General features: G+C 40.5%; 1 protein-coding gene across 8 annotated transcripts in view; it reads left to right on the forward strand.

Moving 5' to 3' along the window:
* Positions 1-5536: 5536 nt before the first annotated feature.
* atp6v0a1b (ATPase H+ transporting V0 subunit a1b) overlaps positions 5537-16628 on the forward strand; it is a gene marked incomplete at its 5' end in the record, with an annotated part of 42034 nt that continues 30942 nt past the window's right edge. For 5 of the 8 annotated variants that reach the window (XM_080048478.1, XM_080048477.1, XM_080048480.1 and 2 more), the window contains 11 exons: positions 5537-5653; positions 7193-7271; positions 7967-8064; positions 8769-8897; positions 9209-9291; positions 10432-10558; positions 10749-10831; positions 11704-11797; positions 12794-13006; positions 14060-14210; positions 14920-15059. In XM_080048478.1, the coding sequence (XP_079904604.1) occupies positions 5537-5653; positions 7193-7271; positions 7967-8064; positions 8769-8897; positions 9209-9291; positions 10432-10558; positions 10749-10831; positions 11704-11797; positions 12794-13006; positions 14060-14210; positions 14920-15059 (1314 nt within the window). The remainder of the gene's footprint in view (positions 5654-7192; positions 7272-7966; positions 8065-8768; positions 8898-9208; positions 9292-10431; positions 10559-10748; positions 10832-11703; positions 11798-12793; positions 13007-14059; positions 14211-14919; positions 15060-16628) is intronic. The other 3 variants (XM_080048484.1, XM_080048482.1, XM_080048483.1) reach the window with 3 other exon arrangements.

Here is a 16628-nt window from a genome sequence, read left to right on the forward strand (position 1 = left end):
CTAGGCCTATTGAATAGACATTTCTTCATAATACAATAGGAATGACTGGTGTATTACTTGAATAGCGTGCTATGGCAGGAGGTGAGAGGAGGAGGAAGATGCTCCATCGAGCTGTAGAGCAGCATCATGGCGTCCTTGAGCAGTGAAGGGCACCGCAGCGGGGATGAGCCGCTCTGATAGCCTATGTGTATGCCTATGATGCTATCAAGACTATTCACAGTAGCTTGTGTTTATTAGTGGAATCGTTTTTATTTCATTCGATGTTTTTTGTATCAACGACTTGCATTTTAACCTGATATTCAGACTATGTCACTCCCCTCAGCGCCCTGAGAAGATAGGAGCTGATATTCTAAAAGGCTGCTGCATCCCCGGCCAATAAGCGCCCTTTCCACTCGTTATTTAGCATTAGCATATTCCAGTATAGGCCTACAGTGCTAGTGAGTGAAGGTTTTCGTTCGAATGAATGAATGAATGAATTGATGCTTTACTTCGAAGATGTAGGGCCTACAAAACAAATACTATTAGCCTATAATAAAAGTAACAACAAAAAGACTACAAAGATGTCGGAAAAGTTGTTTAAAACCCACACACAGGTCACACATAAGGAAACATAATTACAGAGCCTATTTCCACAATAGAAAAATAAATAATGTAAATAAAGAAATAAATGACTAATCTGTTAGAACACCTGTTCAAAGCCCGCCTTCCTCCCTGTAGGCCTACCTCGTGAACATGTACACTGTTAGAAATGTCCCTGTAAAAGAACAGTAATCAACTGGCAGCAGGGTTGCCTTTATATTACTGTTAAATTAACATTATTTTACTGTCACTAAAATTGACAGGATTATACTGTTAATGAAAAAAGGGATGAACCTGGACTAAATGTTTGTTATGTTGCTGTATGCACCGTGAGCGAAGGGGATGTTGTATTTCATTGGGCAGATGTGTTTCATTCCATATGTAAGTTTACTATGTCCCCTATTTGTTCAAATGCTAAACACAGAGAGCAGCTTTCTTTTGTTACTTCAAGACACTCGTTACAATATATCAAGTTCAATGGAATGATTCATGTCTATTGTAAATTGTCTCCTGAGTTGAACTAGGGATCTTGTTTAAGATTTCCACAAACCGTTTGTTATAACCAAAAAAACAACAGTTAGTTCACACAGAAATGTTTTATTTAAACAAAATGCATAGTGAGGTAATGGAGAGAAACATCCCCTTTACTGAGGGTGCAAATAGCAACATACCAAACGTTTAGTCCAGTGCAAGTCATTGTGGGAAAGGGGGCGTCTCTACAATACACTTTGTTGTGCTTACTTGATTTATCTAAGGCAATCCGTTTCCTTCATTCTACTGAGTAAACATAACTTCAGACTAACTTGCTTTAATTACGTTAACTGCACTTTCCATTTCCAAGTAAATATAACTCAACTTTAAGTAAACCTAACCAGAGGATATGAAGTAAACAACACTTATTAGTTAAGATGTGGATGGATGAGGATTAATGAAGAAAATTGTATAAGCTTCACATGTGCAGGCAGCTCATGTCAAGTTGTCCCTTCCAAGTTTGATGGTAAATTAACAGCAAAGTTCAGTATTTTGAAAAAAATTACCGTTCCATAACATAACAGCAAAGGACTGTAATTTAACAGACTGCCTTTTATATTAACAGTTAAATGCTGTTTTTATAAATAACAGGTTAATGCTGTTGAAATCCTGCTGTAAATTTACAGCAAGTGTTTACAGTGTATGATTGCCTTTAGCGCTTTCTGAACAGGGTTTAGCGTTATTAGCACTGCGCTCAGCCCGTTCCACAGCTTCACTCCACATACAAATATAAAAACATTCAAATTGTCGTATGGACACAAAGCTGTTTGGAGTTCAACTTCATATACTCAGTCCACATATGTTGAACATCTGTGATTTATTTTTAATATCAGAAAAGGTTGAATACTGTAAGAGGGAACTTCATTTATAGGCCTTCTGAGGGATATTGCTGAACGTAATGCAGAGAGGGTGGATATAAAACTAAATATCAAATCTAAAATATACACAGTGCAACAAAATCAACAGAGTAATAACTGTAAGAATCATATATGATGTATGAGAAATAATGAAGTTGTCATGTAGTTATTTATGAACGTGACCAAATCTGAAGCGCAGGCTAGTGCACTCAAAAAAATGATTCAAGCCCTTCTTAGATGTGACACATTCATATTCTATTTGTCTAATGAAATATATACTGTATTCATTCAAAGAAAAACCAAAATAGTTTAACACATGTAACTCAAAATGTCTTCATCGTCTCTGCTGATCTATCCGTTCAACCCAAAAAGATTGAGGTCAATTAGGGCAGCATGTGCAGGTGAGGTGACCACGCCTCTTGAGTCTAGAGCTCTGTCTCAATTCAGGGGCTGACACAGCTTAGATCCTTCCATGCCCAGAGGTGCCAACCATTTCTCCCTCTTCCGCCTGCAGCGGGGGACTACAACTCTCCTCCCTGATGTTTTGCTGCCTGGAACAGTTGCTTTAAGCCTGTCGAATTTCAAACTTCATTCACTCTTCATTCACCTTGAACAGGCTCAACAGCAAAATACAGTAGTTGAAAATCAAGCTGTTCATGTGAAAGGAGGAACGGGTGACCAATAACACTGGGACTTTCTTTTTTTTGTGTGAACTGGAGCTCCTTCCATTCCATGACTTCAACACCAAAATGTTAAACCTGCAGTGTGTAGAATTTGGGGTTTTATTTCCTAGCAGATTTTGTAGAAAGTAATTATAATATCCATAAGTACATTTAATTTAGTGCATAATAGCTGAAAAAAAGTTTTGAATCTTCTTTTTTTCCCTTAGAAAGGATCTCATATATGTCCATATTTCTGCACATTTTGGACCAAGGCCTAGTGCCGCCATCTTGAAAGTGTCATAGTTGGAATGTCATCAGATGCATTGTTTGAAATTTAGAATTGTTCTTGTCCTTGAAGGCCACTGTAGCTTCTGTTATTATTCGAAAGGGTTGGGGTTACCCAGGGAGTGTTGCATTCTAGAACTTTGTAGAACTTTCTTGATGATGTCATATTACACACTGCACCTTTAAGCAATGTTTGCGTGCATGAGCATAGTTGTATTTCATCTGGTAATTTTTCAGGTGTAAACTTACACACTTGCGTTTGTTATGCTTTAAATTGTGTGGTTCGTGGTTTACAAATTACCCAATGACATCTGTAGTATGTTTGCAACTGTTGGGCATTTTGAAAATGTTTGGAAGTTTTGAAAATGGTGTGGCTGTACTGACATCTTTCTAAGGTTAACACCCTTCTTTGTATTTAACCGCAAAACGATTTTTGTATTCAGGCTCTGAACTTTTATAAGAAATGTTATTGACCTTAGGAATTACATTTTGAGGTCTTGTTCTAAAGAATATTCTTTTGGATGTTCTACTGATCCTGTTGGTTTAAAACTACTGTCGCTATGTCTCATGTATGTTCTATTGGGTGGGGTGGGGGGGGGGATTTTTGAATCATTAATTTCCAATTAACCATATATTTTTAGGTTGAACAAACACAATGTATTTTAACTACTATAATATAATTACTTAAGTTTAGCTCTCTTTGACACAAATATGTAGAGGTAACTCAATTTCATAGATGAATTTAGTTTCAGCTGGACCAACTTAAAAAGAAAATGTGGTAGATGAACTGAGATACATTATATTGAATGGATGGACTTGTTTTAGGTTGGGGTAACATATATTTGTTGGATGGAAATTCTGCCCACAATTTAATTGAGTTCATCCAATGAGTTATTTTTTTGAGTGCAGGTCACGTGACGCATAGCGAGTATGAGCGCTCCGTCTAAATAACTTGGTTCTTTTTTCACAGCTTCTTTATTTGACACATTAGGCCTCCCATCATTTACAGGAGTTCTGTCATGACTTCAGAGCATCTTCAAACACAGGCGTGGTGCTGCTGCTGGACACGGACACACACTCTAAAGACATTCATTACAAACATTACACAGCACATTTTTTCATAACTGGAGGAATTTAAGAAAATGTCTTGGATTCGTCTTAAATGCCTGTGAATATGCTTATGTAATTTTATCCTAATGTATTCCAATAATGTGTCTATCTCTTATCCATCAATTTCCTCTCCAATGGCATGATGGGAATACTGGCTGCCTAGTTAGTGGTCTTTTGATTAAACTGTGGAGATTGATTTTACTTTTATTACAAAGAAAATCATTTTTGCTATATTGATGTTCCTTATGGATTAATCCAATGGCTATTACATTGACCAATTCATTTATTTGTTGACCTACTAAAAATAATGAAGTCAGAACTTTTCTCTGTAAAAACAGAGTTTTTAAAAATGAACTTGTGACACCAGTTGTCAGTTAAATGTGGTGGAATAAGGATGATGATCTTTCCCTCTGAAATGTGCCTAAGCAGAAAGTGTCATGAAATGACAATAGTCAAATGACAGATCCCTTCAAACTGTACTTTGTTGCATTACTTTAGTAGCTGTTAGTTCATTCCACCAGTCCATTGGCTCAGAGGGAGGGTCTGGTGCACTGGAGCAGATGTCTATAGCCAGAATGATTATTGATCAATTGATTTCTCAATCAATAGACATTTGAATTCATCATTTTGGTTATTTTTTTCCGGCAGAGATTCTCTAAAACAAACTAAATCCAGCTTTTCAAATGAAACTATTGCTGTTCTTTTTCAAAACAATACTTTCCTTTTAAATGTGTGTTTGTTTGTTTGATTATTTCTTTGTTGTAACAACGCTTCTTGGCATTAAATCTTATAGCGTTGGAAAGCCTGTTTATTTCCCTTTTTAAATGGTGCCACGATTGTAAGGGAAATACATGTGTGGGATGAGCAGCAGAGTTGAGTACATGAGTTGCGCCTATGAAAACAGTAGGGCCGAGATGGTTTATCGGCCTGTGGCATGTTCCACAGCGACCAGTAACATACCATTACATGGCATGTGCTGCTCAGTAACGTTAAATGCTGCTCCAAAAAATGGTACCCTTCCTCTTCCAGTATTGCCATAAATGTATAGCTATATACTGTATATATTTGGTCTTTATTGACACTATATCACAACATAACACCGTAAATAAAGGGATGTATATGTTTCTCTGGTCTGCTCTATTGTTAGGATATGTGCGATCTGATTTTTGTTGCTTTTGAAATGACTGGATACCATTTTTGGGACCGGCATTTACCGTTACTGCGCCGAACATGCCATGGTATGTCAGTTGTGGCTGTGGAACATGCCACAGGCCGATAAATCATCTCGGCCTCTCTCAACTTAACCAAGTTTTCTCTGCCGATGCAAAAACAACTTTATTCAGTGTATAACAATGTTAGAATAATGGTGTATGATGGTTAACTTTTCACTGTAAAAAAATAAAAAATAATTGATGAAATGATTTGATATTTTTAAACTAAATCTACTTGTTGTGTGTCTTCCTGTCCCTAGGTGCAGTGTTTGTGTGTATCAGCTGAGGTGTGCTAGTCATCATGGGGGAACTGTTCCGCAGTGAGGAGATGACCCTGGCCCAGCTCTTCCTCCAGTCTGAGGCAGCCTACTGCTGTGTCAGTGAGCTGGGGGAACTGGGCATGGTGCAGTTCAGAGACGTGAGTAGCAATCTTCTCATGGTGCAGTGGGTAGGGAGATCATCCTCTGGAGTGCAGGGTCGGAGGTTCCATCCCCCGCCTACCCACCACATGTCCAAGTGTCCCTGGGCAAGACACTGAACCCCAAATTGCTCCAGATGGTTCAGATGGCGCCTTGCATGGCAGCTACTGCCATCAGTGTATGAATGGGTGAATGTGGTAAGAATTGTAAAGCGCTTTGGGGCTGAGAAAAAAGTGCTATATAAGTCAAGTCCATTTACCATTTCATCAAGGCACAAATAATCCCTTTCATTTAGTTGGATATATGGTGTAACTCCTTTATTGTCCCTCACATCACACCTAAGCATCTCGTACTAGTGATACATAATATAATACATTTAGATATAGATGTTTTCATTTCACTTCCCGGGCCATTAGTCATTTCAGCTTTTAGCCAAATATATTTAAAGGCCAGGACACACCGGTCCGACTACCCGAAAATGGAGTCAGCCGTTTCAGGCAGCTCCAGTCAAGAACACACCGAGTGACTACTGACTTTCCGTACGCTCTGCGCTTGCGCGGGACGTAATGTCGTAATGTCTCCATAATCTGTATTGTGGCCCAAAAAAATACGGTAGCCGGAAATGATGGGACAGCGCTCTCTAGACCATAAACATAGATAGAAATACGTATTTATATTTATGGACCATAAAGAGCACCATTTTTAGCAGAGAGTGTCAAGCATGGTGTCGAGCAGTCAACAAGGGTTGATGCATGTGAGTACTCGCTGAACGAAACAAACAAACACATTAAAACAATGGCTAACTGTTGTTAGCTGTTTGTGCTTCCCGCCTCACTTCCGGGCTTCACTGATTCGCTAGCCCTCCACCAATCAAATTGCTCCAACTGAAAGACTGTCCGCCGCCGATTGAACATGTTCAATTGGCTCAAAAGAAGCCCGACGACATCTACGACGACCGACGTCACGGCACACACCAAAGATTCGTGTCCCCGCCCCTTCCTGACTCTCCGACTGCGATTATCGGGCCGGTGTGTTCTGGCCTTAAAGGTGCAGTACACAGTTTTAGGAAAGGGAGGCCTGTTTACATTTGAGAGCCTGTAGTCAGTTTACAAAACATATTTTCCTCTACATGTTATTCTTAGTATTGAATAATTCTACCATCATAAATCAAATCAAAATCATTTTGAGGCACCTGGAACCAAACGGAAGACTGTGGGCCCTGCCGCTTAACAACACAGTGAAACAGTGAATAGCTTTTCAGGTAGCTTTCTTTCTAACATGAACAGTGTCCCAGGGATCCAATTTTTTATTATATGCTGCATTGTTTATTCAGTAATGAGAATATTCCTTAGAAAAAGGGGTTTGATGGTGTTTTGTGCCCACCAACGGAGCCTTCCAGGCAGCGCTGCCTTGTAGGCTCCGTTGGGGACACAAAACACCAAACACCAGGTAAATGGTGACTTCTCTGACACACCCAGAGTGCACCTTTAAGGAGTGCGTCAGAAATATTAAAATCTTCTCTTTTTTTCCACCCACAGTTAAACCCAGACGTGAACGTGTTCCAGCGCAAGTTTGTGAATGAAGTGAGGAGATGTGAGGAGATGGACAGGAAGCTGAGTAAGTCATGATACACTCAGGCCTATAGGGGAGAACGGGGTAATGTGAGACACTTTTTACATTTGCTCCCCTCTAAGCGAGCTGCAATTATTTATCAGTAAAATGTACACATTTCCCATTCATTCGGGATGTTTCCTAGCAATGGACATTATCAGAATTTATTCAGGAAGAAGGGCAGGGAAAATATGAATGTTTTAAAAAAAGTTGTCTTGTGTTTCACTTTACCCCAGCTTAGGGGTAAACTGAGACAGACCAGAGAAATCAAGGGGGTACACTGATCCACTTTTCCACTCTGAAACTACCATAACAACACATCCTGAAAACCAAATACTCCAAAACTAATGTCGGACTAGTAATCATGGGGTTTGGTCAATTAAGCAAAAAAAAAATTCTAAACACTTGAAAGTAACTCTGACCAAATACAATATTACCCGATGTCTCACATTCCCCCGTTCTCCCCTATGGTTCTGTATGGCTTGTGTCTAGATAAGTAGCATTCTTACATATGTAGATATATGTAAAAATCATTCATTAGGTACTTCAAGAATAAAGTCTAAATGTGATTGACTTTATTCTTGAAGTACATAATGAAAAAGAAGAATTGTTCTCATGCTACCTGTACGCTAGCTGTGTGTTCATCTCACGTGGATAGATGTATAAAGTTATCTGAAGTGGCTTGTGTCTGTGCTGATCAGGGTTTGTGGAGAAGGAGATCAAGAAAGCCACCATCCCCACGGTGGACACTGGAGAGAACCCAGAGGTGCCTTTCCCCAGAGACATGATCGACCTGGAGGTAACATCAATATCACTTCATCCATCATTATTATTTTGAAACATGTCGGGAAAGAAAAGCTTCATATCGTTAGCCTCATAGCATAATTGCCTAAATCATATTGACTCTACTCTACTTTTAATCTACATCTGCTCTATTCTACATCTACTCTACTCTACATCTACTTTACCCTACTCTATAACCCTTAAAATATGACTTAGGCAATTATGCTATTAGGCTAACCAAAAGGACTGTGAAAGAGACAGCTGTGTAGGAACAGTATTTTTTGTTGCTTTTGAACTAATGTGATTTGAAGTGAGTGTGCTTTTTTGATGGATTGTGACTTTAAAGTACCTCATCAGGCCTTAAAATCGTTTGGTCAGTTTGTTTGAAAAAGCCCATTAAACCTCTTACATTTGTGACATGCTAATATGAATAAACATCCTAGATTTGACACTGTTAAATCTTGTGTGTTGTCCTTGTGTTAGTTTTTACTAGCTAATATTAATCAGTGCTTGTTGATATGAGCAGTGAAAATACTCTGTCTTCTGTAAGGACAGACAGCAATGCAAAAGCATATGTAAACGTAGTGTGGTCAGGAATCAATGAGTGTGTGTGTGTGTGTGTGTGTGTGTGTGTGTGTGTGTGTGTGTGTGTGTGTGTGTGTGTGTGTGTGTGTGTGTGTGTGTGTGTGTGTGTGTGTATGTGCGTGCGTTGACCGGCAGGCGACCTTTGAGAAGCTGGAGAACGAGCTGAAGGAGATCAACACCAACCAGGAAGCCCTGAAGAAGAACTTCCTGGAGCTGACGGAGCTCAAGCACATCCTCCGCAGAACACAGCAGTTCTTTGATGAGGTGCGCTCACAAACACACGCACACACACACACACACACACACAAACACATACACAGCACGATACACACAGCACAATACGCGCGCACCCACACACACACACACACACACACACACACACACACACACACACACACACACACACACACACACACACACACACACACACACACACACACACACACACACAGAGCACAGAGCACAGAGCACAGCACAGCACAGCACAGCACAGGACACACCCACCCAGCACAATAGAACATTGATTTGCCCCTTTGTAAATCATGTAACTCTGGGTTCCCTGATGTGTTTGCCAGATGGAGGATCCCAACCTGCTGGAGGAATCTTCATCCCTGATGGAAGGCAATGAGGGGGGCCGCGGGGCTCCACTCAGACTGGGGTAAGGGCCCGATCTCACCGGGCGAGACACTAGTGGAGACACAACATTGCGAGAAAATATGCGAATTAGCGCCAATTTCACTTGGAATATTTGTGTATTTTCTTAAAGCAGCTCCGAGTAACATTTAAATATCTTTAAAACAGCCTCATGTTTCCTCTGATAATCATAAATTACCTTTAACAGCAAACGAGACCATCAGTGCAAAGAAAGACGTTTTTATATAGTTTTTATTACTGCATTTGGTCTGGTCGCACACCCAGTCTGATTTTCGGTTCACGCGTGCATGCTCTATGGTCACATATCCGTATTGGTCGCAGATTTCAGTGTGGCGCTGCAACGCGATTTGAGAAGCCTATCCTTCCAGGTGAGGGAAGGGGAGCGGGAGCCTTGTTTGAGACAGTTATTTGTCGTCATAATGACTGATAACGGGGCTGAACCATCAAAGAAAAAAAAGAGAATGCAATGAAGAAAAGCTAAAAGACAGAGTGATAGACGGGCGGGAGGGCGTTGCCAAGCAACGTGTACACAATTTCACGGGAGCGAACCTAGACTGCAGTGTTTACTCCTAAATGAATGAGCGGTAGCCTACTAAAACAAAGTTTACTTTGCCTCACCAGCATCATCAGATGACCATTATTCATCTGAAATAGTCATTATTTACAACAACATAAACACATTACCTCATCGTGATCCATACTAACTGCCGTCTCTCGTTCATTAGCTTTCTGTGAGGACACGTAATCTTTCAGCTCCGTGAGAGGTGACACTGCATCAACTCATTGCAATGAGGTGTGTGTAGCACTTACTGGCATTAGTTGATGCTGTGTCACTAACCACTCTCACGGAGCCGAAAAGAGTCCGGTGCCCTCACACTTTCAACACACAGACATGCACTATAGCCTATTCCTGATCATTTGAATCTTGCACGCCCGGCACTAGCTAGAAAACAGCTTCACGACAGCTGGCGTCCTAAAAATACTACCGCTTTTGGCCAAAGGGGCCGCCAACGTGCCATGTTACTCGTAGTGGCTTTAATCGGCCTCTGGAGCACTGATATCAGTGATGCAGTTTATCTCAAAATGCCAAGAATAGGCCCTTGTATCACCCTGTAATCATCTCCTGTATGTTTGACCTGTTCAGGTTTGTGGCTGGAGTGATCAGCAGGGAGAGGATCCCAACCTTTGAGCGGATGCTGTGGAGGGTGTGTCGTGGTAACGTCTTCTTAAGGAAGGCAGAGATCGAGGACCCTCTGGAGGACCCAGCTACAGTAAGACTCACTACATGCTAGCTACATGCTAGCATAGAGACCTTGAAAGACATGCAGAAGAATCAGTCCGAAATATTGATAGTATATAATATTTGAGACATTTACATAGTAGACTTGGCATTAAGTTTGGTCATCTTTGAGTTGTGTTAGTGAGTGTAGCTTTTCTAACTCCTTCTTCTCTTTCCAACAGGGAGACCAAGTCCACAAGTCAGTCTTCATTATCTTCTTCCAAGGAGACCAGCTGAAGAACAGGGTCAAGAAGATATGTGAGGGGTGGGTGTTACAGAGCAACATGCCTCAAATATTTTCAAGCTGAATATTGCATTCATCTTCAGTGCAGTATTTCACAGAATTTATTTTTATGAATTTTGAGATACTGGATTTTGGATATCCATGAGCACTACGCCTTAATCATCTAAATGAACACAGTATAAGATCTTGAAATGTTTCACATTATGTGTACAAAATTAACTACTTGTCCTTCAAGGAATAGTTCAAATGTTTCATTTTTAGCTTTTGCCTCCCTCTCTGGCAAAAATAAGGCGACAGAAGACTGTTCCTGTAACTGTGCGTGCATTTTTGATGCCCGTAATGGGCATACTGTAGGTCTCTCATCCAGGTTAGTTTAGCTCAAATACTGGTAGTCGACGGGAGCAGGTCAAAAAATAAACTTTACAACATCACTAAACGCTCCTGTGTGCTGGTTGGTTTTGTATGCTATCTATGGTTGGGACTTGTTTATCTACCACGTTGTGTGGCGCTCTATATTTTTACATGTTATGTCATTTAAGTATCAAATACTGTATATGTTTAGTGATGTTGTAAAGTCTATCTTTTGACCTGCTCCACTTGACTACCAGTGTTTGAGCTAAGCTAACCTGGATGACCTTTGGCCATTTCCATATAAGAAAAAAAGCTGGCACAGCTACAGGAACTTCTTCTTCTGTCGCCTTTTCCTGAGCCGGAGAGTGAGGCAACAAGGTCAAAATGTTGAACTATTCCTTTACGTTTTTAGATGCACCTTTTTAATGTATTTTGTCAAGTCTGAGAAAAAAATACCCCCACATTACATTAGTGTTATCTTGGTTTGGGCTTTGAGATACTACACATCTATACCTATAACTGAGTTGAGTGTGTGCTTGCAGGTTCCGTGCCTCCCTCTACCCATGTCCAGAGACCCCTCAGGAGAGGAAGGAGATGCTGGCTGGAGTCAACAGCCGCATCGAGGACCTCCAGATGGTATGTGTCTTACCTTAGTGGATCTTTAACTCACATTACTATGACATCAATCCAAACAGCTTCATAGAGTTAAAACAGCTTCTATAGGTGGTTGACCTTGGAGTAATTCCTGCTCATTGTCTAAGAGACATTCTCAATAGCAGTTCTTTTTTCAAATGTAATCATTCTTTCAAAAGGGTCTTGGTTAAACTGCAGGTCAATAAACAAGAAATCTATCAAACATGTTGCACCACAGGACGTCTGTATTCAGGCAGATGTAGTTGATAAATAGCCCTAGGCAGAGTGTAGGCAGACATCTAGTGCATTCATTCTTATCAGAGAAGGACCTTTGTTCATTCTCCTAGTGTTGGTGTATCTCAAAGTTGGTCTTTTAAAAACCCCTGGTTCTGCTCCAGGGTCTTTGGTTTGGGAATAGTCTGGCAGTTTGGTGTGGACACGAGCTATATTGTTTGGAGTATAGGGGGGAGAAACTGGGCTGGCCTGTTTTCACTTCATTAAACCAATCACAATCGTCGTGGGCGGCGCTAAGCCCAGGAAGGCGCAACGCGTCCTTTCAAAGTAGTGACATTTGTTGACCGGCCATGGACCTGTTATAAAAGTTGCCGACCAACACCGTCAATGATGTGTGTGCAGCAACATGAGCTGGATACTATCAAACCATATCAAACACACGTGTGCACTTTGTGTTGTCTCCCGTTCTGAGCGGAGCATCAACGGTAGACTACAGCGAGGAAGAGGAAGAGGAAGGGGAAGGGGAAGGGGAGGAGTTTGGGAATAATCCCTATTTTCTAGCTTTCTCAAGGTTAAAGAAATGAACAGCAATGTAAAAAAAAAGAAACAGCCATACGTTTAACATTTTTTAAATTCAGGCATTATAATTTGCAACCGGGACCTGGATTTTTTTCAGTGAATATGTAGGTTCTTTGAACAAAAAAGGTTGGGAACCCCTGGAATAGAGCATAGTCTGAACTAAATGTTTCCCCTGTGCTCCTGTAGGTGCTAAACCAAACAGAGGACCACCGTCAGCGCGTGCTGCAGGCTGCCTCCAAGACCATGAGGGTCTGGTTCATCAAGGTGAGGAAGATGAAGGCCATCTACCACACCCTCAACCTCTGCAACATAGACGTGACACAGAAGTGTCTGATCGCTGAGGTGTGGTGCCCCGTCTCAGACCTGGACTCCATTCAGTTCGCCCTGCGCCGAGGCACGGTACGTTGATTTAACAATCATCATTAATTGTGTTTGGACATGGGCACATATATACACTATCATCTTTGGATTATTTCCATGGTTTTTGATATTCATTTATCTTATTATAATCCTTTTATTGAAGGGAAGGGGGTGGGGTGTAGACTCAGATTTTGTTTCTGTGCATTTGTTCCGTTTGTATACACTATTTGTACACGCTAATTCTTTACTTTTTTCCATGCTTTTCTATATTGTAAAAAGAAAACGCTTATCATGAACTCTATTTCATAGCGCTGTTTTTGTAGTGTTGTGTAGGAAAACGTATACCCTATTTCTCTCTCTGCTATATAGGCAACAGTCTTTTGAAGCAACCTATAGTGACAGCTTCTTCTCACCCATACTTGTACTTACAATGGCCTTGAAATATTGAAATAGATTATATTAGGTTGTTGGAATTGACGTGAAACAATTTAAAGTTCTCTTTCACTCAAGTATAATATGATACGGTAGCACCGATAAAATTACAGCACTAACATTGTCAGTCAGTGCAAATGCTGGTCCATTGGAGAGAACCATATTTAGCCAAACAAACTTCTAACATGTATTTGTATTCATTTAAGTTGGACTTCAGTTTTGTATTGGGATGGGACCAGTCTGATCCAATATCGGTTCAGGTCCGATATGGCTGCAATCTACTTATTGTATATCGGACGGACAACTCTGATCCAAATTCCATACGTGCTTTTTCTTTTCTTCCTAAATGATTTTAACCATGATCAAAAGTAGAGTTCTAATGTTCTTCTGTATTCAAAGCGTTCATAGCAGTTCAGATAAACCTTTTGATGTATTTCTAAATATTTGTTGCTCTTTTAAATTAGAGTTGCTGTGTTTCTTAAGTCTTCCTAACCTTACACATAACATCACCACCAACAGAGAAATGTATGATGATTATGATACCGAACAGTATCGCTATCGGCCGATATCCAAAACCCAGATATCGGAATGGGAGTTTCCCATAGGTCAGGCTTGGGGGCCTGTGTAAGTGGTGTGCTCATTGCTGGTGTGTATTGACAGGAGAGGAGTGGCTCCACAGTGCCCTCCATCCTCAACAGGATGCACACCAAACAGACTCCACCAACCTTCAACAAGACCAACAAGTTCACCTCAGGCTTCCAGCACATTGTGGACGCCTACGGCATCGGCAACTACCGGGAAATCAACCCAGGTCAGACTAGGAATGATCTGTTTATGATTGAATTACTCATACTAATGCATTTATACATTTTTGAATAATTATCACTAAAACTTGGAGTAGTTTATCACTAAAAAGGTGACATTATACGACTATCTTCTCATGTATTAAATTGAAAACACTGTTATGGACAGCTTGGTTCAATATTGTTTGTTATGACAACTTTAAACAGTGTTGTGGGTCTCCCTTTTATTCCCATCATCATACCAAAGTAATTACAGAGTGTCAAGAGTGAGTTTAACACCATGCATTGGGATTGTATTGTAACTTCTCGATAATTGGTCAGGACCAAGCCCCAACCGCAGCGAGTTCTACCAGCATCCAATGAGGAAGTGACACAAATTGCAGTGAACCCGAGTGGCTACTAGGGGCAGGTTTCAAAACAGAGCAATTTCTTGTTGACTCCCATGTTAAATATGCCTTATATGCCCTATACTGCAGACCACATACGCTTAGATTCCTTGAACTAACTACAGTTTTACCTTGTGCTGGGTATGAAAAGTTGGTAAAGCCGACCTGTTCAAGGTTAAGATGATGTTGGTTGTCAGATTCAGCACATGAGGAGTGATTTGTCAAAACGTTGAGAGCTTCTTGCTGTTTCAATAGTGATTGATAATTGCCTTCTATTAGACTGCTTTTGCATTGGATGTTGATTGTGTTGCGGTGCGTTCCTGTGTTCCAGCTCCATACACCATCATTACCTTCCCCTTCCTGTTTGCGGTGATGTTTGGGGACATGGGTCACGGGCTGCTCATGACCTGTGCTGCCCTCTACCTGGTCATCAGAGAGACTCGCCTGCTCGCTCAGAAGAGTGACAACGAGGTACAGTAAGACTATCCCTGCGTTCCCAATCGCATACTTTCTACTATTTAGTATGGTAGAAACAAGATTTAGGATGTCCCGATTCTTGTGGCCAGATTTGGGATGGTTAGAAAGACCCGGATGTCTACTACATCCATCCAAGATTTTTAGTGTTGAAAACAGCATCCTATTTGGGCGATTGTGACCTATAATCCAGTGCGAACTTGAAGTGACGTCACATCAATGGAGCCTCCATATGAAAACAAACGGGGATGCGACGGATATAAAAGCAAGAGGCAAGATCAAGGCGCGATGTTATGATGAAATAAGAGAGTAAATTTTATGCCTACTGCATCCTAACTAGATTATTTTTATCGTCGGATGTAGTATGTAGAATAGAAGAAAGAACGAGTATGAGATTCAGAACGCAGGGAGAGATTAGACTCACAGTACTGTCCTCTTGTCTATTGCTTCATTCTCTGTGCATGACACAAGCTGTTATTATGCACGAGCCAGCATGCACCTGATTGGTCAACGAAACATCCTGAGTGTGTTTGATTGGAGCGTTGCATGCTCACTGGGTGGTGCAACAAATGAGTTGTCCATTAAGGAAGACGTAATATTTATTTAAACTATGCCGGGGTACAGTTACACTAACCTTATCTACATAATGACGCCGTCCTTCATTTTATTGCCATGTGTTTTTGTATTTTAGTACTTTCTACCCTGCTGCAGCTACTGCACAACACTATGTTTGATTATATTAAAGTGGATTAAGATGCAATAAGGATACAGTGGTTAATTAATAATATTGAAAATATTAGTTTTTTCTGTAATGAGTGCCTTTTTTTAATTATTTTTCCTCTATTGTATGGACACACTGATGCTGATTTTCTTTGTCTTATCTTAAAGAAACATGAACATTCTTTTTTTATTTATTTTTTGGCTGTTTGTTTAACCAAAGAGACAATTTAAATACATCTCCTTGGACTTAAGATAGCTGTTTTCTGAAATTGTCTTGATCAAAATGATTAATTTAAATAATCTTTCTCCCACGGTTTATCATGTGACATGTTTTTACTTTATGAGGAATGCAACTTGAAAGTACAATACTTCAGATTACAGAACACTGAGGGGCCCTTTACACGGTGAAAACGTGACAGTTTTCCCGTTTTTGGTTTCAAAAGTTAACCCGTTCAGACGCAATTGATTTTAAATATTCACTCGTACACATGTTTTCAGAGGAAACGGGCTGAAATCGCTGTAGTAGGCATGCCAAGCCAATAGTCAGCGGTGACACAGCCTAGTAGATAGCTCTTCCGGTACAATTTGATCCATAAAACCTTACTGTAACCGAAAATTAATGCCACTAACGTTCATAAAGCGGTTGGTGTAAGCTTAGGGTTACAAGTATTATAAATGACAAGGTTTCTGTCCTCTTATTTCACCACGTAGAACTAGTGAAAACAGAAGACATGCTGATAGTGAAGGGGCTTTGTGAGCGGCTACCTTCCTGTTAGGCGTACTTCAAAATAAAAGTCAACTCACGTTTGTCCAGTGAAATGCTATTAATGTTTAGCCAGTGAAATG

Source organism: Ammodytes marinus, assembly GCF_949987685.1.
Source record: "Ammodytes marinus genome assembly, chromosome: 20".
Lineage (NCBI taxonomy): Eukaryota > Metazoa > Chordata > Actinopteri > Uranoscopiformes > Ammodytidae > Ammodytes > Ammodytes marinus.